At 45.1% G+C, this 27,281-nt stretch overlaps 1 protein-coding gene and 1 long non-coding RNA gene across 3 annotated transcripts in view; one reads left to right on the top strand and one right to left on the bottom strand.

Annotated features, from left to right (window-relative positions):
• The window catches only part of LOC311583879, a 105,256-nt gene that overhangs the window by 48,414 nt on the left and 29,561 nt on the right, over window positions 1-27,281 (bottom strand). The gene's annotated exons all lie outside the window — the stretch shown is intronic.
• On the top strand, window positions 17,472-27,186 carry LOC311583341 (tissue factor-like). The gene is made up of 6 exons (XM_084756839.1): window positions 17,472-17,752; window positions 18,836-18,941; window positions 22,886-23,073; window positions 23,855-24,039; window positions 24,676-24,835; window positions 26,275-27,186. Exons 1-6 carry the CDS (start codon window positions 17,665-17,667, stop codon window positions 26,406-26,408), a joined length of 861 nt encoding a protein of 286 aa, XP_084612965.1. The 5' UTR covers window positions 17,472-17,664; the 3' UTR covers window positions 26,409-27,186.

The following is a 27,281-nucleotide window of genomic DNA, read 5'->3' on the forward strand; positions in this document are numbered from 1 at the left end:
TCACGAATTTCTGTCAGCACTGTTCAATATTTACCAAGTCCTCTGCGCTATGAAAGTCAAACATTTCCAGTCTTGACCTTTTGTGTGTGTGTGTGTGTGTGTGTGTCCTCTTTGTAAAGGGCAAGCATGTGATGAACAGGCCCAATGAGTAAAAACACAGGAAGGAACTCACTAAAGGAGTCTGATGTTTGTAGAAATAGTTATTTGGTTTCTTTAAGTATCTTAAGTTCAGGGTTATGTCTGGAAATGAATGAGAGTCGTCTTTCTGGTCTCAAGCATGACTTCACCTTCTATATTATGGGATGGCAGAGGGGAAGACGCAGGACTCAGGGGCTCCATCTTAGGGCTGTAAGTGCTGGGATGTTACGCCCTGGGTTTCCTAGGAGGCAGCTGCTTTAACAGAGAGCCCTGATGACACTCTAAAGGGAAACCCACTGTAGTCAAGCCCCACGGTGCCTCAGAACCACCCTCACCTCTGCAGCCAGGACTCCAGGCTGCCTGGAAGAAGCCCTTCCAAGCCCGTCGCATAAGGTAAAGTATGGGTTCCAACATGACTAGTTAAATAAGTCAGGTGAGCACTCAGAGCACACAGAGTGTTAGCATGTACCCTTGCAGTTCTTTAAAGGGTGAGGGGAAAAACAGTCAATGTGTAGCATAGCATCTTCTAAGGCACAGAAAACAAACCACGAGCAGAAGAAACTCCCTCTTTCTCTTCAGAACGTATTCTTCAGTCTCATTTATGTAATTACATGATAAACAGAATGTCAGGTTTCAGATGTGGACATGAATATGAATGTACATGGAAAATGATCTGGAGGGATGGACAGTGGCTGGTATCCTGTGGAGAGGAGAAGAGATTTAGGGCTAAACGGAAAGGGGCTTTTAGTTTTCAAACATGTTCCCATTTGATTCAAATTAAACAATAGGTAGTATTTATTATTTTTAAAGTTTAAATCTGAACTCACAGAATACTCATAACTATTGGGTCAAAGTCTTGAGACAATTAAAATGTATATATTATTATCTGGTTTCACCTGTCCTGGACGGTTAACTAAAAAGCATTTTCTCTTAGCAAGAAAGTATATAAAACATTTAATAGGTATTATTTTTATTTGGTTATTATGCATAAGAAGGTAATATGGGACAGAATTACTTTACTGAGACATGTGCTCTATCATTTAACGTTATAACTGGGCAGAGTGACGTGACTCTGTGACAAGTACTGAGCGTCTGTCTAGTGTGTCATGAGATGCTGGAGTTAGCTAGCTAACACTCTGTGTGCTCTGAGTGCTCACCTGGCTTATTTAACTAGTCATGTTGGAACCCATACTTTACCTTATGCATAGTAACAGCTGTTCTGATGTAGGATTGTGAAATTTTATAAAATGGACTAGGTAAGACACAAATACTTTGCAATAGTTGGTTTCTTGGGGGTTGAGGTGGAGAGACTGTAAGAACTAAATGCTTAAAGTTGCTGCCAGTACAGGCCTGGGCAGAATGAGCAGTAAAGGTTTATTTACAAACAGATGTGATTCTCCCCTCCTGAGGGTATTTTGTGGATTTTTCTTTCTTTGTTTGTTTTTGTTTTTTTCTTTGAGTTAGCTCATGGCTATGAGCTTGCAGCCAAAGCCATATTTTTTACAACTAAGATGGGACCTCTTGACTTCTCATATTCAGGACATGCTAGGCCAGCAGAGGTAACGGCAGCTGTTTTCACCAATGAGGTGCCAGGTGCCCATCATCCACTGTGCTTGGCACAAGGCAAAGCAGCCTTCCCTCTCTATTCCACTTGCGAAAAAGGCCCTAAGACTTATTTAAAGAAGTAATTTGCCCCAAAATTATCTCAGGACATGTAAAGGTAGCATTTGAATTTTGGGGTGTCTGGTCCCAAAGACTACACCTTTTCCACTGAGTCTTGTGTCAATTGAAATTTTCAGCCATGAGTCATCTGCTCGGTCCTTTGAGATATCTGCCCTGTATCTTGATTTGAGTTCACACAGGCATCCATGGCTGAGGCACAAATGACTTGGAAGGCCTGGCATTCGGTGAGTGATAAGCGGATATCCACAGCTGCCTCCAGTGTTAGAAAGACAACAAAGTCACCCCAGTCTCCTCAGTCTAGAGTAATGGAAATTAGATGGGCAGTGTGCAGAGCATATAGCTGACCCTCTATACCTGTGGGACCCAGAGAACCTCAAATGATAAACATTCATAAAAAATTGCATCTGCATTGAACCCATATAGACATTTTTTTCCTTGTTGTAATTCCCTAATCAGTGTACTACAACACCTATTTAGATAGCACTTGCGTCATATTAGGTATTGTAAGTGACTAGAGATTGTTTTAAAGTATGCAGGAATAAGTACATAGTTTACTTGCAAGCTCCATATCACTTTGTAGAAGGAAGGGCATTATGTTTCCTGGACACTGAAAGCATCCTTCAAAGAGAGCCAAGGACAGCTGCATTAGAGCACTAATTATGACATATGTACCATCCTTCCTAACAAACGAGCCGCTCTAACATGTCAGAGATCTTCCACAAGCAACGGGTTTTCACAATTATTTTGTGAGGTGCCGATCCTTTTGTGAGAAAGAGCTTCATCCTACATGGCAGTTGGAAGGAAAGTGAGGGCTCCCACAAAGTCAGACCTAGGATGTGACATTGTGAGAGTCTGGCCAAGGAAGAAAGAGAGGGAAGGAGGGAGGCAGGGAGGAGAAAAGAGAAAGAAAGAAAAAAAGAATGAATAAACCACTCTAGGTTTCATAAGCAGAACAGATTTGGAGCAGGGTCAAGAATATAAGAGGTGAGAAAGCAGAGAGCAATCTCAAGAGGAACAAAAGACACGTGATTCCACCTCTGGTGTCAAGGGAAAAGAGGAAGAGAAGATTCTCCCAAATCCCAGGAGTAGATTTCCCAGAGGCATCTAAGGACCCATAAAACCAGCCTCAAATCTAAAGCCAAAAATGCAAGTGATTGACATTGTCCTGAAATCAACATTGAAGAGTAGATCGGAAATACTCCAGGAGGAGGTAGGACTGACAAAGAGAAGGACTGAATGCCGTGAAGTCAACAGGTCCCCTCTGCCATGTGTTCAGTCTCTCCACAGTCCCAGCAACAGGGCCAAACAACCATAGATTGATACCTCAGAAACCATGGACCAAAATAAATGAATCTCCCCTCTTCTCTAGTTGATTATCTCAGGGATTTGTTAGAGTAATACAAAGCCAAAAAGAGATTTACAAAAATCTAGGAAGTATGAGTCTGAGGAAATATTAAAGAACAGTGAGTGAATTCTTGATGTGAAATTAGGCCAAGAGGCAGCAGGGAACTAAGTTCTTGTGCTCACAATTAATCCACCGTGATGAAGCTGTTGGACAAAGGAGGAGGCTGCCAGCTGCCAGAGGAAGATCAGCCTGACCTGAACAGCCAGCCCCACCCAGGGAGGGCTGAGGGTGGAGGCTGAACACCCTGAACACCCAGGCCTCCATGTGGCTGTGCCTATGCCCAGGCTGCAGTACATGAGGCCTGCATGTCCGTGAGGTAAACAACCAGCAGTACATTCATTCATCCATTCCGCAGAAATCCATGGAGCCCCACGACACCCTGAGAACCCCAGAGAACAAGTAATGGGAACATCTCAGCATCTCTGTGAGTCAGAGCGATGCTCTCCGAGGCATCTGGAGCCGAAGGGAGGGTACTCTGAGGACAGAGTTTGGCCAAAGAAAAGCACCAACACACACCTCCTCCTCCACTGTCACACTTAGTTCTGATGTACAAGGCAGAAGTGCCTCACCTAGGCAACTTCAAATCCATCCAGCCATTGCTACCACACACCTGTGTTTCCCTATAGGTTTCTGTGAGGAGGGAGGGTGGTTTCCTGGCTCCCCCCTCCTCCTCCCAAGACAAAGCAATGGTGACACTGGTCAGGACCAGGGGAAGCTGGGCTGAGCCACCTCTGCTTTCCTTCTCTCCTCAGCCCCCACTGTCAACCATGGGGAAAGCTTTTGCTCTCACTGTGCTTTCAGACTTCAGAACAGCCAGACAGTGCAAAAGGCTTCCAACTTTTGCTGGGCCCTTCAGAGCTTCCTTCCAGTCCTCAGCCGTAAAGGCCTCACTGTGCATCTCTCCCCAGCAGGGTCAAGGGAGAGCATGGAGCTCAAGGATATCTTCTTTACAGTGAAGTCTAATTTCTCCCTGTTAGATTAATGCTTTATTAAAAAGTACCTGTGTAATTTAACTCAGTACTATAATCTATTTCTGGCCTATTAATAATTTAAAATATATACTTGAAAAACTCTTTGCCAACCTTTTTTCTTTAAAAAAAAAAAGTGTTCATGTGGCTGATAAAGGACTTCATTCATTTCACATATGAGGCTCATGGTTTGTGGTGTTTTTTGTTTTTTGTTTTTTGGTTTTTTTTTGCACAAAATTGCATTCCTAAGGTGATCTTAAAGTAGAGATTATAGTCTGCTTAGTAAGAAGGAATGAGTCACATCCAAATCTAGCCTTTTTTTTTTTTTTTTTTTTTTTGGTGTAAAAAATTGCTTCCTGGAATATCAATTTGCTTTGAAAAGTTGAATTCTTTTGCTACACAAAGGAAGGTTATGTATTTGCAAAGCTTAAGCAAGAATGCAACTGCTGGGTGTCTCCACTTACCTCCAGGATGTGGGGTATCAAGTCAAACTTTGTACAGAGCTCTTGATTAATTTGTTTCAGGAAAGCACAGGACGGCTGCCATCTTCCCAACCCTTCCCCTCATGGGGGTTTGCAACCTATAACTCTAAGGGGGCTGCCTGGGCTGCCTGCTTAGCTCTCTGGGTCTCCTTCATGCCTGCTTAGGGCTGACCTCTTAACCCAGGGCACCCCCCCACCCGAGTCCTGCTGCCTCATTCTGAGGGAGATTGTTTAGAAAGGAGACCTGCCTGGACTGAGTCCAAAATAGCTCTGTACTTGTGATACTTGCCAAGGAATTTGCTACTTTCAACACCTGATGACATGAGTGAAGGTTCTAGCTTTGCATACTCAAAGCAACTATTGTCACCAGCTTACATGGCTAAGTCAGGATGTCACACATCACTCCGAAGATGAGTGTCTGGGAAATAAACTTGAGGGCTGGGTTGACCAGGGCCTTGTTTGCTTCTTTGGTTGGTTTTGTTGACTGAAGTGGCTGGGGCAGTTGAGCAGGTGTGGGAAAGGGCAGATCAACTTACCAGAATGTTCCTCCTCCACCCTCCCTCAGTGTTAATTGCACACTATGTCAACATTAGTTAATGCCTCTGCAGTTAACAAAGCAACCAAAGCCGAATTCACTTTTGGAGAGAATAGACAATGAGAGAAAAACCGAATAAAACGAAAATGGGAATTAAAAAGAAAATTTCCCTATCTCCCATGGGCCACGAGTAAGGGGGCTCTGCAGCTTTTCTAGAAGCCATGCTACCATTTTTTTTCTTTTTGTGCAACAAAGAAACTTTCACTAGTTTTCAAACTCTGAGTCCTCGCTTTAATAAATAACTCCTTTTAGCCTGATAAGATTGAAAGGAAAAATGCTTCCCCACGAAAGTGTTTCCTAAGCCCCAGCAACACTCTTGTTCAACACGTGTCATGGATGTGACATAGCCCTGTAGAGCCATGTTTCTGCTCTCAGCCCTCTAGTCTCTGGGGGAGGGGGGGGACATCCCCTGTGATGATGCTTTATGGAAACTTAGGCGTAGACGCTTGCAGGCTGGGTAGGTCCAAGCACACACACTCTCAGATCAGACTGCAGTGTGAGCCGCAGCGCTATGGGTCCTGGCAACTCATCCTGGGCAAGTGGTGTTGCTCTCTTGGCAATCTGCAGTTTCCTCAAGAGGAAAGTGACAGGAACTGGAGGTATCTGCTTCCCAGGGTTTACAGAGCTATAAATCAAAGGCTGAGGTGTCATTGACTCGTAAACATGAGCAGCCAGACAGAGCTTATCTATGCTGATAAAACAGTGACTGTCCAGGCAAAGGGCACTCTGCTGGTGTCAGCAGCGACATCATGAAGGTGGCACTACCGGGTGGTGAATCCTGAGGAAATGTCATCAGTACGTGTCTACTGTCAGCACAAAAACTGAAGAAGTGGAGGGAGACCCCAAGGCGGCATCGGCTGACAATTGTCCTGCTCAGGCACAGTCCCAGACAATTGCTTCCTGCCTCACTCTCTGGCCTGCACCTCTCAAGGTCTCCCCTGCTGAAAGCATCTCACTGCTTACAACGGGAAGTGATGCTGGGAGCAGGTGCAGAGCTTCGTGTCCCTTTATTCTGCATGTGTGACGTGTCCTGCCAGTGTGCCACTTGGGTGTTCTGCCAAGGACTCACTACCACAGACCTCACGGGATCAGTGACACTGCTGAGTGTCAGTCACGTGCACCATACTAAGAGTGCACAACCACAATCCGTGAGTGTGGAGTGTGCCAACACTGAAGCAAAACGTCCAGACCAACGAGCAAATAGTCCCCACGTCTGAGTGACTTCCAGCCAGCTCAGCCTGTTCATTTCTCTTCATCATACCATTATAACCAGCTGCACCGGGACTTCTTGAGTAAGTCACCTTAGAAGGTGTGTTCGGAGGAACTCTTAATTATAATCACTAAACACCAGTAAAGCACAACTAAAACTTTAAGATAAACTTGGACTTAGTCAGTATTCAATACAATTGGCAAAGGGCAGCTAAGTTCTGACCCAAAGAATCAAGACTTTCAGCTGCAGAGCAAAGAATACAAGATCAAAGCCCTGGTCCCACGCTCGCTTTAGAGATAGAGAAGGCCAATTTCCAAGAAATCAAATGGTTAGACATACATACGCATGTACACACATACACATGTACACACAGACACCACACACACACCACACACACACCACATATATACACACCACACACACCACGCATACACACATACCACACACACATACACACACACCACACACACATACACATGTGCACACACACACACACACACCACACACATATACACATGCACATACATACCACACACACACACACACTCATATATGCACGCACACACACACATGCAGACACATAAGCACACATCTCCCTTAGTGTCAGGAGCAGGTGTGCTTTTCCATATCTGTATTCAATCTTCACAAGCAGGGTGCTTAACATAACCTCATAACTCAGTGTTCATTGCTCCCGGGAGAACTGAACCTTTTGAAATAAATGCCTAACTTGTAATTATTTCTCCAAAACGCTGACTTAAGAGCATTTTAGTACCCTGCGCAACGGGTCACAGGCACGGAAGGAGGTCAAGCCCAGAACGTTCTTCCCCAGCCACTGCAACAAAGTCCTGGAACCATTTCTTCCTGCTCCCATGTGGAAAGAGGGCACAGCATCTTCAGAGATTAAAGGGGTCCAGGAGCAAGCCTATGCTAGCAGGGACATCTGAGAGATCAGGAAAAGAGACAGAGGCAGGAGCTGAAATGGGTTGGAGGGCGTTGTAGAGTGTGTGGGGCTCTGTGAAGGAACCACACCTGAGGTGCTCTTAGACACACTCACTGTCAATACACCCCATCGTGGTGGAGACTGATAAACCATTCCTACCGCAAGAGCCTCAAAAGTGGCTGGAACTAGAGTCTGTAGTGTGGCTGGAAACAGGCAGAGCGACTTTCTCTGATCTACTATCCAGTGTTCCTTTCGCTCTTGTTGGGCCATTTGGAGACTTACCCCGATTCTTATCACAAACACATTCTGCTTCCATAATAACTGCTTCCCATTGGGTTTTTTTTTTTCTCCTGACGCCACCCTTAATGACGATGGGAACGTGGCTGCCAAACGCCCAAGTGCCTCCCACAGGAGGGACAAAAAGTACATGTTATCTTTCCTGGGATCAGCCTCAGCTGTGGGCTCTGCAGACACCAATGACATTTTTCTTAGGCTGCCCCAAAGGCTGTGATCTGAGGATGACCACAGAGCAAGAGCACAAGGTAGCCTGACACCCAAGAACTGGTGCCATCTAACCTGCCCCATGGGGCCAGAGAGAGATGGCTGACTGGGTTAAGCCCGCTCTTCCAAGGGTTCGGTTCCCAGCACTCACACCAGGTGCCTCACACACATCTGTAACACCAGCTCCAGAGGCCCCAACTCCTTGCCTCTGCAGGTACCCACACACATGTGGAACAGACTCACTCTCTCCCCACCCCTAGTCCCCTAGACATACATACAGGAGGCGGAAATAAATATGTTAATACTTTAACTTGTCCCAGAGGAAGGCTCTGAAGTCATCACCAGGGAGATCAGGTTTATGGAAGCGAGTGGTTTTTGCGAGCCAGGTCAATGGAGTTCTCAGGGAGGGAGGAACCACTGAACAAACAGAGCAAAGCAAATGCAGGTGACTCCATCACGAGTGCCATCTGGAGCCAGGGTGGTAGTGTCATAATGATAAATAAGACACGAGGCGACAGGTAAGAAAGAAGAAACGGAGTGGCAGGATGCTAGGCAGGAGTGATTACGATCAAACATGCTCATCAGTTTAATTAGTCAGCCTGCAAGGGCCTCCCTACCGCAGGTTATTAGTTGGAATCATGACCCATATTTCTCGATGAATAACAGACAGTGCTGAGGGAGCGCTGATGTCATGTTCTCAGGGCAAATGGGCCATTTTAAGGTACAAGTCCTTTTCTCTTCTCTTTTCTGGGTAGGAATGCAACTTGGATTGGAAATACAAGAACAAAATAAGCCGGAAATAAAGCAAAAGAAAGAGCCCTTTCAGAGACCTGGTGGCCCTCAGAGGAGGGAGGGAGGAATGGGAGGATACAAAGGATGGGATAACAATTGAGATGTAATATGAATGAATTAATAAAAAAAGATATTAAAAAAAAAAGAAAGAGCCCTTTCTTTTTTACTAAGGCCAGGGTTGGCTTCATTTTCCTTTGGAAAATCCCTGTATTGTGAAGCCAGGAACCCCAGAGAGGCTACGCTTCACAAGGCAGAGAACATTGAGGCCAGAAGAGGAAGGGACTTGAATCTGTGCTGCAGTTTTTACAGTGCCCCCATGGGAAGTTATGTCATAGCACATTTGGTGAGACAGGGAGTGTAGCACTGTGGTTGTAACGTTGCACTCTGGGGCTCCAGTGATTACGTGCAGCTCCAGCTTGCCACTATGCAGCCAGGTGACTTCTGAACAGCTTGTTCAACCACTTTTGTCTTCAGTTAACCCATCTGTAGAAGGTACTTTTCTATCTATCTCAAATGGGATTCCTGTGAGGACTAAATGAGTTAATACTTAGTGGCTAATAAATGGCTTTTTTTTTTCCTGGCCATTTTCAGTTTCAGGGGGATCATAGCATAGTCCTGAGATCCACTCTGAGTTTCCAAATGATCATCTGCTTTTTCCACTGGTCACATGATGTCAGTTAAGAAGAAATAAGATGTAACAAAGTTATTTATAGAGTTCCTGGATTCTTAGAAGATCCTGCCCATGACAGAACTCACCCTAACCATGTCTGAGCTGTCCTTTTATTATTGCCTGAGGCCTGCTGGTAGCATCTGAGAATTTGGGTGTTGCATAGCAACCTCCTTTGAACTAAAAAAAAATTCATGGAGAGAAGCTCATCAATACTCAGGAAGTAGATGCATGTGAACGCATCTGTGTGTGTGTTCAAGGGCACATGTTTGTTACATGCAGGCAATGCTGGTGGAGGCCACAAGGTGAGCTGCCTGATATGGGTGCTAGGAACTGAACTCCTCTGCAAGAGCAGCAACTGCTCTTAACTGCTGAGTCATCTCTCCAGCCCCCAATACTTAGACAGTTTTAAAGGTAGGCTGAGGAAACAAACAACTCAGAAGTCTCAGGAAGTCCCTAAAACTTATCAGATTCATAAGGATCCTCCCTTCCCATGGTTATCACGGTTATACACTCAGTAAAGACTGTTGAAGAGGAGATACTCTCCCACTTGTCAAACTGTCTACAAGTTGCACAAAAGGTCCCAGCTTTTGTGAGTCTTCTTTCATGCTGGGGTGGGCTTTGGTGACAGAGCTGAATTTAAACCATCCCTGCCTTCACCCATACTCCTTTAAGTAACCCTAATAAGCTCGTTTGTTTACTGAACTGGACTTTGGTGGTGGTGTTACTTTAATCTGTCACAAGTGCCCTATCTGGGATGAGTAGACTTTGGCTCATATCTCTCCAAAAATAGTTTCGCACAACAGTGAGTTTCTAGGTATGAGAGCAAGATAAAGGCAAATTCCTAGACAAATGATGCTTAGGTCAGAGAAAGCTAGACCGAAACCATGAGTAACCTTGATGATGGAGAAATCAAAGCCTGGGAAGTCGATCTGAATCACTGATATGCATCTCTCACGTCTACAGCAGCTTCCTTTCTAGCTTTAGCACCCCAAAAGTGAGAAACTTAACAAGATCTATGCAAATTTACCCCTAGTAGTTGTGTTTTTACGCCTTCTTATAACCACACATATAACTGGATTTTTGCCACATAAAGTCCCATGGTCTTCTATTTCTGCAACCTTTAACCTCCCATCCTTCTCTGTATCTCTGGATAGTCCTCCAAGGTCACCCTTTTCCTCTAGCCAAGGGCTTCTTTGTCTTAGGCCCAGCAGTAGCTCCTGATTCCTCCTGTGATGGTTTGAATGAGAAATGTCCCCATAGGCTTGTGTATTTGAACATTTGGTCTCCAGTTATGGTACTGTTTGGGGGAGGGGGTGTTATAGAACTCTTAGGAGCTGGAGCCTTGCTGGATGAAGTACATCATGAGGACAGGCTTTGTAGCCCCATCCTACTTCCTGTTCCCTCTGTCTGTTTCCTGTGTGGATAAAATGCCATCTTTCTGATTCCTAACTGCTGGTCCAGCCTCATATTCCTGCTTCTGTGCCTTCCCTGCCCCACAACGGACTCTACACCTCTGCAATCACAAACCCTTTCTGGAACTATAAGCAACTACAAATCTTTTCCTCTTTAACTTGCTTTTTGTCGTGTTACTTATCAAAGCCTCAGGAAAGTAAGAAATGTGTCATCTGTGCAGTAGCTTTACAAACCTGTTCCTCTGGTCTCAGACCCAATCTCTGCCTCCAAGACAGGTCACATGACGTAAACTTGGATGTTCCTCTGGCAACAGAGATTGCCCACAAGTGGTCCCAGCCTCAAGCAGAAACAACCGGAATCCTTTCATAGTACTGGTATTTGTATCCTGGTATGACAAAGCCAGGAGGATGTGAGTCTGGGGTTGTTGGTCTAGGTCCTATGACACAGAAACTGATTGAAAGGAGACAGGGGAATCAATACCATTTATTCTAAGAGCTTCCTGGGCTCAAGAATGGTAACACACCCCTTTACCTCAGGCTGAGTAGCTCCTGTCACTTGTTTTAGAGTTCCTAACACTGTAGATGTTTCCAGGAGGGTGTTCTACATGGCTCCTGATTTCTCCCTTCAGCCTCATTTTCCTCTCTAAGCCGAGACGAACTTTCTACCCTGGTATCACTCCCAGGAACCCCTCAGCTTCAACATCTCTAAGCTCCTCTAAGCTACCCACCTTTATGTGTTCCTGACCAGTGCTGCCCTCCTGTGTCCCTACATCTTCCCCTGCTCCTCCTGCCCCACCCATGTCAATCACTAAGTCATTGCTGTTTCTTTCCTGCTTTCCTACAGCTGTCCCTTCCTCTTGTCTCATTACCACTGTGTAGGCTGCGGGTTTTATTTTGTTTGTTTGCTTGCTTGTTTTTATGTGACTTCAACTCAGTTCTTCAGTTCTCAATCCTGCTGACATGCTATAACCAGAAGAGTACGCTTTCTCAGGGATAGCTTGGTAATCCCAGTCCCAGGCCTTGCACCAGGGCTGACACTGGGCCTTCAGTGTGGAGACACGTGCCTCATCTACAGGATTCCTGTACTCCAAAACCCACCACACCACCTCTGGTCACAGCCCTCAGCCCTCTGCCCCAGGCCCTGCTGTTCCTCTGTGCTCCAGCTCACCATGATCTGAGTGTGAGTGTGCCTGAAAATTCCTATGTTGGGACCTCGTGAGTGATATGGTACTGTCAGGAGGTAGGAGTGTTTTTCTGAATGTGATTAAGTCAAAAGGTCTCCCCTCCTGGAGTATACAAAGCATCAGTGTATGAAGAGGCCAAAGGGTTTCCCTGCCCTCCCTGGCTTTGTGAGGACACAAGTCACCATCTTTGAAGCCTAGAAATGAGCCTCTGAAAAACACCTAGTCTTCTGGTTATTTTGTGTTAGACGCCTCAGCCTCAGGCACTGAGATTTCTGTTATTGTAAATTGTCCAGTCTAAGGGAGCCTTCCCTTCTTCTCTTCTTTCCTCCTCTCCTTTCTTTTTTTCTCCTCTTCTCCTTGTATATGCTAAAGTGAGCACTGAGGTATTTTGTTAGAGTGGCTGGAAAGGATGAAGGCATAGCTCAAACTCTGCTTTCCCCTAAAGAACCTTCTCTAATGACCTGGTCAGAAGAGAGTTCTCCAGTGGGTCTAGAGCAGCTTCTATGTCATAAACAAAGCTTTCAGGACATGGGATCCTGCTGTGTGCCAGGAAGCCTGTGTGTTACCAAAGCTGACACAGTTGCCACCATCATGGAGTTCTTGCTCCACCAGTGAGATGTGGCTATGCCTCTTATCCTGCAGTTCTGCTCTTTCCATATAGGAAGTGTGTAGTTGCCTTTTCTCCCTGACTAGCTGACAGGCTATTCTATAAAAAAGACCCAGACATCCTTCCTGGTACATTGTCCTATACACAGTAATCCCTCACTAAATAGTAAGTTTGTAAACCAGGATACTGGTTAATTCCTAGTGGTTGGAAAGAGAAATGCTTTTCATTCTGTTTGGGTTTTCTGTTTGTTTGTTTGTTTTTCCTCCCCTGCACCGCCTTGGTTTTTGGAAAGAGGGTTTCTCTGTGTAGCCCTGGCTGACCTGGAACTTACTCTATAGACAAGGCCAGACCGGCCTGGAACTCAGAGGTAAGCCTGCCTCTGACTCCCAGGTGCTAGGATTAAAGGAAACCAAAGCTTAAGATTTGCCATAGGGTCTCTCTCATAGCTGTCCATAAAGTTTACCACATTCTGAGTCACTCACAGCCCAGACATCGCAAGCACTGTCCACGGCACAGGTCCTGCATCTCTTCAGTTATCTCTGACTTGGGAGCGGGAGGACTGTACGTTGAGTGTCTGGTGGTCCTGCAGATTCATAGGTCCATGACTATGATTCTGATAGTTGGTGTCTCAGAAAGCCTGGCTCCCTGACACAGTTTCCTGGTTCACTCCTGGATACCTTTTCTTTGTTTTTCACATAGTGGAAGGGAAGGGAGAGCTCTACAGAATCTCTTCTTGGGCACTAGTTCCATCCATGAGGATTCCACACTTGACCTAACTGCTGGTCAATGGTCCCACCTCCTAATCATAATACAGGAGTTTAGGATTTCTACCTACAAATTTGTGAAGAAGCAAGAGGGACACACACACACACACACACACACACACACACACACACACACACACACACACACTAAAGCATCCTGTTAGTCTCCTAATGGTAGAGAAAAATAAATAGCTATTTCATGAGAACTGTGTTTTACAATATGCTACATTAAATGATAATGGTTTAAGATAGTAATTATAACCATTCAAATTTATATATTTAAGTTACATCCTACAACTTATATATCTAATAACTTCATGTATTAGGGAGTTACTCTTCACTGTGAGATCTTTCCTTGAACAAAAACTCTGGATAAAATGAAGTTCCATCAACAAAGGCAAAAAAAAGTGACTGGGTAGACTTCAAAACTGAGAAGAACATCAGTAAACTTGGTTATTAGAAAATGTCAATAAGCAATTATATAAACAAGAATGAAATGTCCTACACATTTGCTTTTAGGTTGCTTATTTAATTAATTTTCTTCAATCGTTTAAGGAACTCTCAAACTCATAGATAATTGTTTAAGTGAAAGATACCTATTTGGAGCTGGGAGGATGGCTCAGTGGTTAAGAACATGTTCTGTCCTTGCAGAGGACCGGAGTTTGGCTTCCAGCACTCATTTGGTGCAGCTTAAGAGCAAGTACAGCAGTATCTCCAAGGCATTCATCTCAATCTTCTTGGCTGGCACACACACACACACACACACACACACACACACACACACACACACCCATAAACATACACAGACACGCACAGAGTCAGACAAGCATACACACACACATACACACAGAGTCAAACACACACACACACAGAGTCAAATAGACAGACAGACAGACAGACAGACAGACACACACACACACACACACACACACACACACACACACACACACACTTAAAAAAAAAACCTCAACGAATCTTTAGAAAAAAAAGGCTGTTAGATGGACTGGCCATGACAGGCTTAAGTCTTTTGGCTTGGGAGAGAGGAGAAAACAAATTATCAGTAAACAACACTATTAGAATTGTTTTCTTTAACCCATGTTTTCTTCCTCCCATACACTGAGAGGAAAGCATTTAAAGCTTTAAAATCTTGACCTAAGTAGGAAAGACGATATAGTTCACAGGACAGAAACTTTTTGTTTTACTCTGCACATCTGTGGTCTAGCACAGCATCCAGCAGCTGCCAGGCATTCGAGTATCTGCTGAGTGAATGGATTGCTACACATCAAATTCAGTTAGACGTCTCAGGGATGAAGAACTAAGGCAGTCTTGAAACAGTGCTGTCGCACAGAAGTTCAAGCACATGGTGTCATATTAATAAAAATACTGGTTAAAGGTTTTTTTAACGTGGATTTTGTTACTAAGATTATGACTATTAATCCAATTGTATTTTGAATAATCAAGATAACAGATTTTCATTATACAGATTTCCAACTAATTTTTGTTGTAACATAAACTGTGGATAATACATAATATTTTCACAAAAATCCACAATCACAGCTGACAATTTCTCCATGACTAAACCTGCCAGATGTTTCTTTGGTTTTGCTGAGTCACTTCTTCTCCCCCACTCAGAACTCTGTCCTCACTAACTCTGAATTCCCTCTGGCCTTTCTCATATTTTGCCTTCTACCTCAATGTTTTTGACAAACAAATAATAAAATTGCCCAATTTAGTATCTCACATGCATATAATAGGTTTCTGGTTTTTTTTAAATGATTACTTTCAATTTCACATTTATCATAAATCTTAACCCATCCTTTTCCTGGGAAGACAGACATTTTGAGGAATTTATGCTAAACAGCCACCAAGCCTGGCTTTCAGCAGTCTCCTCACATCCCATGACTGGGCAGATTCTGAATCACCCTAGAGTGCAGGCTGTTAGACAAATGAAACCAGCCCCAAACTTCTCCATTCTGCCCTGAAGCTTCCTCTCCTCCAGTCAGAAGTCCTGGAAGCCAGAAAGAGCCTCAGCCACCTTGGGGCAGCTGGGACTGGCTGGGGAGTGGTGCCTTTGCATGTGGTGGATTTGCAGGTTCCTGGCAATCAGATCATCTCACTGTAGCTCCTAGACAACACAGCCCTCAGTGACGGAGCTCGTCTCTCGAATGCTGGTGAGCACTTTCAGCTGCATGTGTGGCTGCATGACAATCTTCATTGATTCACCAGTGTGCAGAAAGGACCTCCTAGGTGCTAAGGGCTAAAGGGGGAAACCTGATTTCACCATCCCCTGCCCCAACCCCCCAAAAATAGTGTGAATGGGGATGATTGACATATGAGTGCACAACTGCAATTATGTAAAGTTCTCAATGAACCTGAAGGGGTAAAGATGTTAACATGCTTGATAAACGTGCAGAGGAAGTGCTGAAAGAGAGTCCTGGTCATTTGCAGACTCCTCATCAGCCACATTTCACCACTGCTTATGCAAAAGGACGTTGAGCTTTCTATGTGTCTTCACGCACGTGTGCTCCAAGCAATACCCAACAGGATATTTCTGTCTATGAACAATAAGTTCCCTAAACTGTCAGTGTTTTCCACACCTACTGCAGAACACTCTTGAGTGTCTGTGGATGGAAAAATTAATCATTATTTTTTAACAGTTTTCTTGATGCAATCTTCCTTTGCTCGGCTGGGAGCAGAAGAAGGCAAGGTCAGGGGGGAAAGCCCCTGAAGCAGTACTGTGTGGAGTTGGGTATTGTAAAGGATGTCTAAGAGGTTCTGTCCTGTCCCTTCCCAGACTTAATCAGGACGTGTAATCAAAGCCACCTGAGTATGACAATGCTTTATAACTTCTTATAGCCTACAAGGTGGACCTGAGTTTGACTTTACTCAAAGGAATACACACACACACACACACACACACACACACATAATGAAGCAATGGTTCTCAACCTGTGAGTCTTGACCCCTTTGTGCACGAAAGATCCTTTCACAGGTGTGACCTAATATCATGGAAAAACAGGGATATGTGTATGACAACTTATAACAGTAGCAAAATTATAGCTATGAAGTAGCAATGAAAAAACGTCTATGGTTTGGGGGTCATCACAACGTGAAGAACCGTATTAAAGGGTCGCAGTGACGGGAAGGTTGAGAGCCACTAGTATAAAGGAAGGGACTAGTTCAACAGTCAACCAGAAGCAACAAGAGATCTTTTGATAAGATAGATGTTCGACAAATGCTACCAATAGGATAAGTGACACTCTCTGGCCTGAGCAACCTCACAGCAAAGCCTAGAAAGAGAAGCTAGGAAGTAAGGGAAGATAACCAAAGTATGCAAGTGACACCTCGCTGCTGCTAGTCTCGGTGACAGAGGCGTGTAGGAATGGGTGGGCTCCGCGGTCTAGATGGGTGAGCATCTAGAAAGAAAAAAAAAAAGACAACAACAACAATTCCCACAAAATAAAACAAAGCTGGAAAGTCTGGATGTTATTTACTTTTCAGTTTCATTTTTTTTGTTTCTCTGCATTTTCGAGGAATTCACTCAAGCCCATCGCTGTCTGCCTCAATGTGAGAATTGTCCTTCCTGGAACCCCATGGCTACAGAAGTCATCCTCATATTCTGCCGGGCTTCAGATTGCAGTTCCTCAGTCACTGTGGGAACGCGCGAGGGGTTGCCAAGTGGTCTTTAGAGCTAATCCATGGCAGACACGAGCATTTAGTATACTACCGTACACAAAGTACCAAGGGACTGACAGACTGTTCTGCTCACCACTGGCCGCTCAGGGAGGACTTTGAAATTGTCCTGGGCTATCCAGGATGGTCCAGGGACCCTGATAAATCCTCTACTAGGGGGTGCAGGCTGCATCTAAAGCACAGGAAAAGTAAGGCTCCGTTGACCTTCAACAAGTCCCTCCAACAGGGCCCCTTTAGTCAGGAGGCTCTGAATCCGAAGCACCTGGATCCGCCTGAGCTTAAAGGACAGTTTGGTGCTTGGCGGCGCAGCTGAATCACGGTTGAGTCACCACTTTCGGGGGCTCGGAGTTTCCTATGGGAGGGGGCGGGGCAGGGGTGTGGACTGACTGGGAGCCGCCCACCGCGAAGGAGAGTGACCCGGACCAGGGGCGGGGAGTCCCGGGCCTCTGCGGAGGCGGCGCTCGGTGGAGAGGCGCCGGTGTCCGCGCGGATCTTTATAACGCGCCCCGCGCGGACCCGGGCAGCCTGGGTGCATTCGGTACCGGTCTCCCTCAGCCTCAGATCACAGCCCACGCGCTGCTGCCGCCAAAGCCCCGGGACCTCCACACCAGCCTTTGGACATGGAGATCATCGTGCGCCCGCGCCTCCTAGCGGCCCTCGCGCCCACCTTTCTCGGTTGCCTCCTAGCCCAGGTGGCTTGGGCTGCAGGTGAGTTGCACCGGTCCTGAGAAGCCAAGGCACACTGCTCGGCCCGCGAAAGACAGAAGACGGACTCTTACTGGCTAGGACGCTGCTCTGGTTCCTTGGGGGACCGCCAAGGTGTCCCGCCACACCTTTGAACTCGGCTGCGCTTGCCCTGATGGTTTGAATGAACACAGAGCAGGGAGGTAGTTGGTGCTAGAACCAGGTGAAGATGCCTGCCCAGTGGGTCCATTTGGTTGCCTAAAATGATCTGGGGTTCCTGCTTTAAATCTGAGGAAAAAGCTTCCTAGGTAGTTGCGCCCTTGAAGGTGGGCCGCCTCTGCCCAAGTCTTTTGCGTGGCTTGTATATTGTCTTTGATAAGGAGTGGGCCTTCCCGTAATAAAGATATGTTCTTGTAGCCGTTGGTTTAGATCTGATAGAAGCAATGCTGCTGTAAGCCCAGGGAAGACAGTGCACACCCAGTCTTCCCAGATTTGGGGTGAGGCAAAGACTGAAACCCGAGGACTTGCAAAAAGAGACCTTTTAATGGGATGGCATCCCACCATGTGAAAGCTGCCACGTGGGCTGCACGTCTACCTTGCTCCGTGGGAGTTTCGGTGCCGAGATATTTTAGATTGCAGTGGGGAAGATCACGTTAAGATTTTTCGTTATGTGCATTCCTCACTTGTCTCAATGTGTGTGGGACGGTCCCTGGTTCAAACTTATTGAAACCCTTCCTGGCTGCCGCTATCCGAGTCTGGCTGCTTCAGAAGGTCTGGGACTCTGGCACCTGCGTAGACCTTGGGCCTTCCTTCCATGTCCTTATAAAGTGAGCTTTCCCTTGAGCAGCTTAAAGAAGGACTCCAGGGTCTTTAGCTATTTCCACTAGTTGCTGTGTGGATGTTGCCAGGAGGACGATTCGCGTCTAGGAAAGATTGGACCCACACAGCCCTCTGTTCTCTATAAGTTAGCAATGTTTTTTTGTGATTGACAACAAGAATGTGCTCCTTTTGAGGGTGGAGGCCGGGAAACTGTTGTAGACTGTTAGCACAGGGTGGCGACCACGGAAAGAAGTGCATACAATTACAGTGCTTTTGTGTCGTCTGTAGGCATTCCTGAGAGAGCGGTTAACTTAACTTGGGATTCAACTAATTTCAAGACAATTTTGAAGTGGGAACCCAAACCCGTCAATTATTTCTACACTGTTCGGATAAGGTAAGCTAGGTTTAAAAAAAAATATTTTGTGTTTGCTCCTCTGTCTCTTGTGCACTAATACAGATTTGTCGAAGCTGATTGTTGCGAGGGGCTGTTTAGCAAATGGTAGGGTTTTAATGCTAAATTTCTGTCCACTGATGAAAGGTGGAAACATTTCCATACTTTAAACTGATATGACGGGAGCCCGGGATGTACTTACTTAGCACACTTGAAGCCCTGGATGAGAGCCTTAGGGTCACATAGAATTGGCTTGGTGTTGCTTAGGATATGGAGGCAGGAGGATTAAAAATTCACTCACTCTTAGCTATATGTAGGAAGTTCCAGGCCATCTTGCAATACATGGACCTTGGATCCAAAAGAAATAAATGGTATAAAACAAGTAAATAAGTGATACATTGTCTAGTTATTTGGTGTAACTGCAGGAAAATTAGTAAGTGCATATAAGCCGTGGAGTGGTGAACCCGCTCACACAGGCAGTCTTAGTATGCTTTGGGATCAATGGCAGCTGATCTCTCTGAAGAACCAGTGCCTTTTCCGGTCGCTAGCTGTCTAGACTGAGCTGCTCCTGGCATGTGAGGGCGAGGTAGGAGGAATTCCAGTGTCTACACTGCCCTGAAGCAGTGTTTGATTCATTACTGTATGGACTCTGTGAATTAAAATTTGGTTGTACACAGGATCTCTGTGGAGGCCAGATTCCTGAGTCACTGAGCGGCTTAGAAAACACTGAAGGGTTGTCTGCATCCTTTGCTGTCTGGGGCTGTTTAACTCAATCAAGCCTGGTCACTGATTGACAGCTCTCGGGAGCAAGTAATGCAACACTGTTAGTCCAAGTCTCAGTGTTGCCGCGTGGTTTCCTGAGGGTTTTTACATATTCTTGGGAAGCTTTGGATTTCTGGTAGATTCTAGGAGATGTGCAAGGAGCTTGAGAAATTGGGGCTGTCTGGTGTGGAAATTATTTTAATAATGGTGATGTAAATACATGAGTACAACTGACAAAATTCAAGCATGTCTTCCCCCTTCGTTGTGCTGTTTCAGCCTGTGCCAAGCCTTTTATAGCACTAGGATGCCAGTCTCAGCCGTGGGTCTTTTAAACAGCTTTCTTGCTTATCAAAATGAACTTTAGGATAACTATTGCCAAACCACAGGGGAAGAGAAGCTGTGTGCACACATGCGTGTGTGCATGGATAGCTGTGCATAGATACATAGAGATAAAGGAGTTGCGTAATCTGTAGTTACAAATCAAGTCAAAGTTATCATTTCACAGGCTGGGGGTACAGTTCAGTGATAGCGTTCTTGTCTGCCCTGTACAAAGCCTGGTGCCACATCTGTAATCCATTCTCCACCTGCCAATACAATAGAACTGGTAATGGTGGCACACTATAATCCCTGTAAAGTTAGTCATATAATACAGGAGGGTTATGAGTTCGAGGCCAACTGGAGCTATATAGTGAGACCCTGATGTAAAAAAAAAGATTCTAACTTTGCCAATTCATATCCTAACAATTGAGAGTTATTATTTCTTAGGAAATTAATTACTGACATTACTTTATCCTTCTAGATATGAAGATTAGATTTTGGGGAGGAATGGTTATTTTCTAATATGTTGTCTTAATTGGAACAGCATTGGAAATATTCCTTGGGTTGACTTGATTTTTGAAATAGAAGCCCGTATTAGCTGTAATTTCCGAGTTTTTAAGGTGGCCATTATTGATACATCTGCAAACACCAGAGCTCAGGGCACAGCTTGGGGATTCCCGCAGGCTTGGGTGTCACCCTCCTCAGGCCCTTGCTGCTGAGCTGGGTGATCCTGGATGCGTTTCCATCAGTCAGTGCCTGAGACCTGAGCTAGTCCTCACCCTTCCCAGGGGGCAGGAGGCTCCAGGGCTAAGGGAATCCTAGCAGTCATTTGTCCAAATGGAACTGTGGCTCTGGGAAGCCAGGGCTCACACTGCCTGCCTGCCATGGGTGCGCAGGCTGCCTGGAACTGAGGTGCACCATGTCTGCAGGAGGCTCTGCCAGTCTGCTGCAAGGCCCCACCACTGAGAGGAAGGGAAAGCTCTGCTCATCACTGCTTCTCCTGAATCCCCTTTATTGTGTTCCCCACACCCACCCACACCACTGGAGCTTGGCTGTGTGGTGCTGGCCAAGGGCGGCTCTGTGGCACCAAAGCCCTTGGCTGAGTGTCCACAGTATCTTCTCTGCAAGGAGCTGGGAAGCATCAGAGGCCCAGCCTCAGCACCGTGCCATGACTTGTGTCTTCTAGTCCAGAGTATGTGCTGTGTCTGAAGCTGAATATAGAAGCTTCCAGACACAACCTCTCCCTCAGGTGGTGAATGTCTGTTTCCTGTTGAAACTCCTCAGTAAACTAGGAGGAGCTTTTATTTCCAAGCTTGTGGAGTTTTTCACTAACCTAGAGGAAACATGAAGCCTTTTAAAGTGGCTGTGCTCTTGGCTGCACCCAGAGGACCTCACTGGAGAATGTCCTCTCACTGACCTGTCATCACAGGGTGATGTAGGCCCCTGTCCCTACATATTTTTAAGGGAGCACATGGTCCAACTCATGAGCTGGATGCAACAGAACACCGCATCTCTCAGGTGTATGTCTTCACCCAGAGCCTAGCCACTGAAAAGCTTGTTTGTCACATCTGTGGAAACAAACCATTTTATGAAAAAAATAAAATAAATCAAGGTGCATTTTGATCATCCTGGATCTAACTAGCCTCTCTGTACTTATCATAGAAGAAAGCTAAAAAATACAAGATTAAACATTCAAGGTTTAGTGCTGGTTTGTGAGTTTGAGGATAAAGGATCTATGTACCAAACTTCTTTCATCTGGTTATTTAAAGCTTTTGGAGAATCAACATTTGAGCCTCTTCTGTGTGGATTTAGATAATTGAATCTATATGCGACTCGCCCTACTCATTGTAAAATCATATTCTGTATGTATGTTGAATAGTGAAGTCTGTCAATAAAAGATTCCCTACATAATTACATTCTCTCATGATCATCTTATATGGTCAGTCAAGCACTGGCTCTCCTATATGCTACATGCATGATTCTTCATGTGCTAATCTCCCTAAGGAGCTGCTGGTTCTTTTTCATGTGTGTGGCCATGGGAAGTGTGTATTCACCCTGAAGGGGTAGCAGTCTCATACTTAACAAAGGCCAAAGCCTTGCTGCTTGGCAGAGAGGTGAGAACCAGAACTCATGGCTCAAAATGAGCCCTGCAGGGTCAGAGCTTTCATGACAGCAAGGTTGGGGGGGTGGGGGTGGGGATGTGGAACCACCGAGTGAGAGGTGAGAGCTAAGCAAGGTGATATGGAGATGTGGGATGTGGCTTGAGTGCTGGGGTCTGTCTGGCAGAATGATATGGACCACAGAGCAGTGACACCTGCCGTCCATTTGATGGGAGGGAATTCAGGGAGCAAGTTAGTGGTGCTCGACTAGTGGTCATTTTTGTCCTTTCAAAGAATTTTATTTTCAGAAGAAGGTTTTCAAATTATTTTTTCTTCAATGGAGCCTTAAAAAAAAGAAAGGCCTGTCCTTTGTCCTCGGCGGCGGCATGAACTTTTAAAACTGGCACTACTTATGGATTGTGTTTCTGTGATCTTTGGTGAGATGTATTCTCACTCTTGCAGCTACAGCTAGAATGTAGCAATGTAATGAGGCAAACAAGCCAGGCTCTGCCCCTAGTTACTGTGTGGCTTTGAAAGTTGGTTGGTGTCTCTGGCCTTCCATGGTCACACACATTAAAGAAAAATCTGGCATGGCCAACCTGGTGGCTGGTGACCTTGCATTCCTACTTCAGTGCTCAGGATGGGAAGTGCTCTTCAGGTTTCCCTGTGCTGCCAGTTGGTAGCTCAGGGCACTTGGGCAGAAGGCCATCCGTCCTGCTGGACACAGGCCCCATAACCTCCCATTTGTTTTCTCCTTCTTTCCTTTAGCTCTGGATCTAAGGACTGGAAAAACAAATGCTACTTGACTACAGACACTGAGTGTGACGTCACAGATGAGATCATTCAGGATGTGCACAGCACCTATGAAGCAAAGGTCCTATCCATCCCACTAAGTGGCACCGATGGGGAGGAAGCGGACTTTTCAACCTCCCCAATGTTTACACCGTACAGAGACAGTAAGTAGCCTGGTTTGGAATGCCTTCATTCTTGGTTTAGGCTTTTTATATGCTTGTACTTTGTGACCCCCTACTGGCTGTTAGATTAAAGATATATCTGTACACACACACACACACACACACACACACACACACACACACACACACACGTGCATACACACACACTGTCCTGTGACTTGCATTGAGTGAGGGCTTGTTTGACCATCACATAACCAGAGCTCACAAGGTGAGCTAACTGAACCAGCAACCAATATCTTAAAATAGATTCCATGATGGACCAGGAAAACTTCCTGAGAGTCCCAGCCCCTAATTTATTGTAGCTAAAATATGGAAGGTTGAAAAACTCCATTGTCCAGCCTTGTCACCATCACCCACACATGGCCACCAAAATCTTGAAATATGAATAATGCTGCCAAGGTAAAATATATGCCAGTATTTTAAAATGTTAAAATATCCATAGAGTGTTCATATTGAGTGCATGCTAAAATGCTAATCTATTAATGGATCTGTTAAGGTCTGTGATTACAATGAATCCCACTGGCTTTCTTCACATTTCCTAATGAATGTAAGGAAGATTCTCCTTATGTCTCCAGAGGATGGCATTGTGCTGTGCTGTCTTGGGACTCCGCTCTAGGACGGCCACCACTCCTGCTACTGCACCTGAGTCTGTACAGACGTTCCATAGGAGCCAAGGAGGGGTTGTCAGTTATGATAACTAAGTGATCTTTTCTTTGTATTGATTGTAATTTCCAACCAAGGCAATTTTGTTTTTCTATTTCAGCAAAACTCGGGCAGCCAATAATTCAGCATTTTAAACAAGATGGCACAAAACTGAACGTGACAGTGGAAGACTCACGAACGTTAGTCAGAAAGGGCAAGAACGGCACATTCCTCACCCTGCGGGAACTTTTTGGCAACGACTTGAGTTATATACTTACTTATCGAAGAGACTTAAGCTCAGGAAGGGTGAGCTATTTCATTCACTTTACGCCTGGTTTTATAGATCCTAGATTCTCCACAGCCCGTATCCTTCCCAGTTCAAATATACAGGAATGGGGTTGACATGACAACTGTACGGACAACTGATCCCCGTTCTGCCTGTCACTTCTGAGCTAGTTGCCTTGTGTCCTTGGGCAGGGTCTTTTCAGAGATTCCAGTTTCCCAACCAAGTAGCTGGACCAGACTGTCCACTCCCACATCCTCTTATCAGGGACACCAGAGGGGGGAAATGTATTAATTAATTTGAGTGTATGTGCATAAGTGTGTGTGTGTGTGTGTGTGTGTGTGTGTGTGTGTGTGTGTGTGTGTTCCTTCATGCTGCTTTGCGACACTGGGCATTGTTACCCAGGGCATCTTTCTTCTCCTATAGAATAAAGGGGCTGACCTGAGTTGGATGTACTTGTTGTATCTTTCTGCCTTGGCAAAGGCATCCTTAGCAGTTATCAGGGGTTACTGGTGAGCAAGGTCACTTCTAATCCTCTCTCAGTGATGTCTGCATAGACTCTGCTTAGAGCCCTGGTGTCAGTGTTGCCTTCCTGAGCCCCTTAAGGAAAAGAACTCAGTCTGAGCTCTGGTGAACAATAATTCTCCATCTTTTTACAGAAAAGAGCTGAATCGAACACTAATGAATTCTCAATTGATGTAGAAAAAGGGTCAAGCTACTGTTTTAATGCACAAGCTGTGCTGCTCTCCAGGAAAATCAATCAAAGGAGCCCAGAAAGCATTACTCTGTGCACAGACCAACAGAGGAGTACACCAAGAGGTGAGTGGCCATGGCTGGCAGTGCCCTGGGAGGCTCGGCTGCCCCCACATCAGAGCAACATGTATCTCTGTGGTTCAAACAATTAGGGAGAAATGACCTTAGGGTGTTTTAAAGTTTTTTTTTCTGGGTTCTCATAGGGGCATTTAGACATGACTCCACGTGGCTCCCTTGGTTATCAAGTGCTGCCCAGGGCACTTGCAATGGGTCAGGTTCTATGGGCACTGGGTGTACACATTACACTTAGGACATGAATACTTAATACCAAGCCACAGCTTGCCTGCCGTCTTCCCTACCGACACAGTGATCTGTGGGAGGGTATCAAAGGAGAGTGGCCTCTGGAACAACTAGTTTGTGGACATGGAAAATTTTGTTGTTGTTGACATGGAAGATATTTAAGTGCACTTAGGATGGACTTTTATCACAGGGGCTATGTGTGCACGTGAACACCCTCTCTGGGTGTGCAGTGTTGAGACTAAAAGCCTGTAAATATCCCTCTGAGCCCCTCAGACAAGGGGCTCTGAGTGCCATCAGGGAAGAGGCATCAGGGGACAGTAGCAGTGTCCCCTGGCCTTCTGATAAAGCTCCAAGTCATTATGTTAATCCAAGTAGGACAGACTCAGGAAGACAAATACCACATCTTTCTCTTATATATGGAAACTGAGATTTAAATTATACACATAATGTGTATGTATATGTGTGTGGAATGGGCCATGAGACTAGAAAAGGGACCATGACAGAGAAGGAGGTGATATAAAAGGGAGGGAAATAGAACAGATGTGATAAGAAGGTAGAGGTGTGGCCTATCTAGGGCAAGGAGCTGGAGAGAGACGAAGGGGTGTGGGGGCCAGGGAAGAATGAGGACAAAGGCTAATTACATGTAAATTATGAAAATGACATAATTAAGCCCATTATTGTACATGCTAACCTAATAATTTTGAATGCAAGAATACATTGAAGTATTCTTCCTCCTTACTGCTATTGACAGAAAGTTCCCCTTCCATTGGAGCCCAGGTCTCTCTGAGCCACAAGTGTCCAGATTCCCTTTCCTAAGTCTTTATGACACTAGCCAACTACTGCGCATTACTTTGGCTCTCCCTCTTTGCCTTCCCATTCGTCTTCTGCCACTGGACTCAGGGTCATTTTTGGCCACATTTCAAAGACATGTTTCCACATCCAACTCCTCGAGGTCTTCTCTAGCCGAGGAACATTGAGAAGCTCATGTAACGCTGTAGCCATGGTCAGTCCTCGAAAATATATGAGGTCAGGTAGGTTCTTAATCTAAAAATGGTAGAAACAGTGGAACAAACAAATTTCAAGTTTCAAAAAAAGCAGGGTGGTATAACTTGGGGCCATGCCCACTGACAGGTAGGATTTGAGCCTGCAAGTTATATTCCTGTGTTTTATTTTGTTTGGTTATTTGCTTGTTTTTTGTTTTTCAGAGACACTCATCATTGTGGGAGCAGTGGTGTTCGTGGTCACCATTTTTATCATCATCCTGTCCGTATGCCTGTGCAAGCGCAGAAAGCGCAGAGCTGAGCAGAAAGGGAAGAGCGTTCCACTGCACTTGGCATAGAGGAAGGAGGCTGAAGCTGCTGACGTCACACTACCTGCATGGCATCGTTAACAAGACCTCTGGTGGAACAGAGGACGCAGGGCATGGAGCTTGGGGATCCTAGTCAGAAAGGCTCCCTTCCTGATGAGTTACTCCAGCTAACTTTTTTATGCTGACACTAGTATTTGTCACTTTAGAATCTACTGAATGGTACAGACTGGCTAATACTGCGGCGCCTATTGCACAAAGGCTTTAGATTGTGTATTCTACACTCAGGAAGACACTAATTCACCCAGGCAGATGTCCTTCATGTATCCTGGGTGGACTTTTGGAGAACTCATATGAGAAGCTGATTTCATAGGCTATAGAACAGTGAAATGGGAATAGGGTGGAATTTTCTAACAGTTGTTCTTTTGTAAAGTGGTGTTTGGTTTCTTTTTGTTCCTCTACTAGGTACTTTTGGAAGTTCAAAGCAATTGGCAAACTTTCAAATTATTAAATGCAGGATATTTCTGCTTGGGGGCATCTTTGTGATATGTATTACAGTGCAGCACTTTAACTGACAATGGTGAGGATTAAACAATTGACAGCCAACTCTATTTTTATAAGACTATACAAGGAAACTACATAGTTTTAGGATTTAAGGTACTAAAAATGTTTATGGTTAACAATGTATATATTTATATACATTTTAAAGGTTTTGTGTATGGGATTTTCTATTTATATAGCTTCTATTTGTATATATTGAGATAATTTATTTAATATACTTTTATATAAATAAAGGTGATTGGGAACCTGACTGTCACATTTATATCTTCCATTTATTATTTACTACTCAGTCTTTGCATTAGGTGACTTTGTTGCAGTAACAATGGATCCTAGCAATCTTAGTGG

The sequence above is a fragment of the Acomys minous genome (genome assembly GCF_964271855.1).
Source record: "Acomys minous genome assembly, chromosome: 14".
NCBI classification, from domain to species: Eukaryota; Metazoa; Chordata; class Mammalia; order Rodentia; family Muridae; genus Acomys; species Acomys minous.

Excerpts from the sequence above, each read along its gene's own strand:
- LOC311583341 (XM_084756839.1), top strand. The coding sequence starts at position 17,665 with ATGGAGATCATCGTGCGCCCGCGCCTCCTAGCGGCCCTCGCGCCCACC. Across the intron at positions 23,074-23,854 it reads GTTTACACCGTACAGAGACA|CAAAACTCGGGCAGCCAATA; the intron begins GTAAGTAGCCTG and ends TTTCTATTTCAG. Across the intron at positions 24,836-26,274 it reads ACAGAGGAGTACACCAAGAG|AGACACTCATCATTGTGGGA; the intron begins GTGAGTGGCCAT and ends TTTGTTTTTCAG.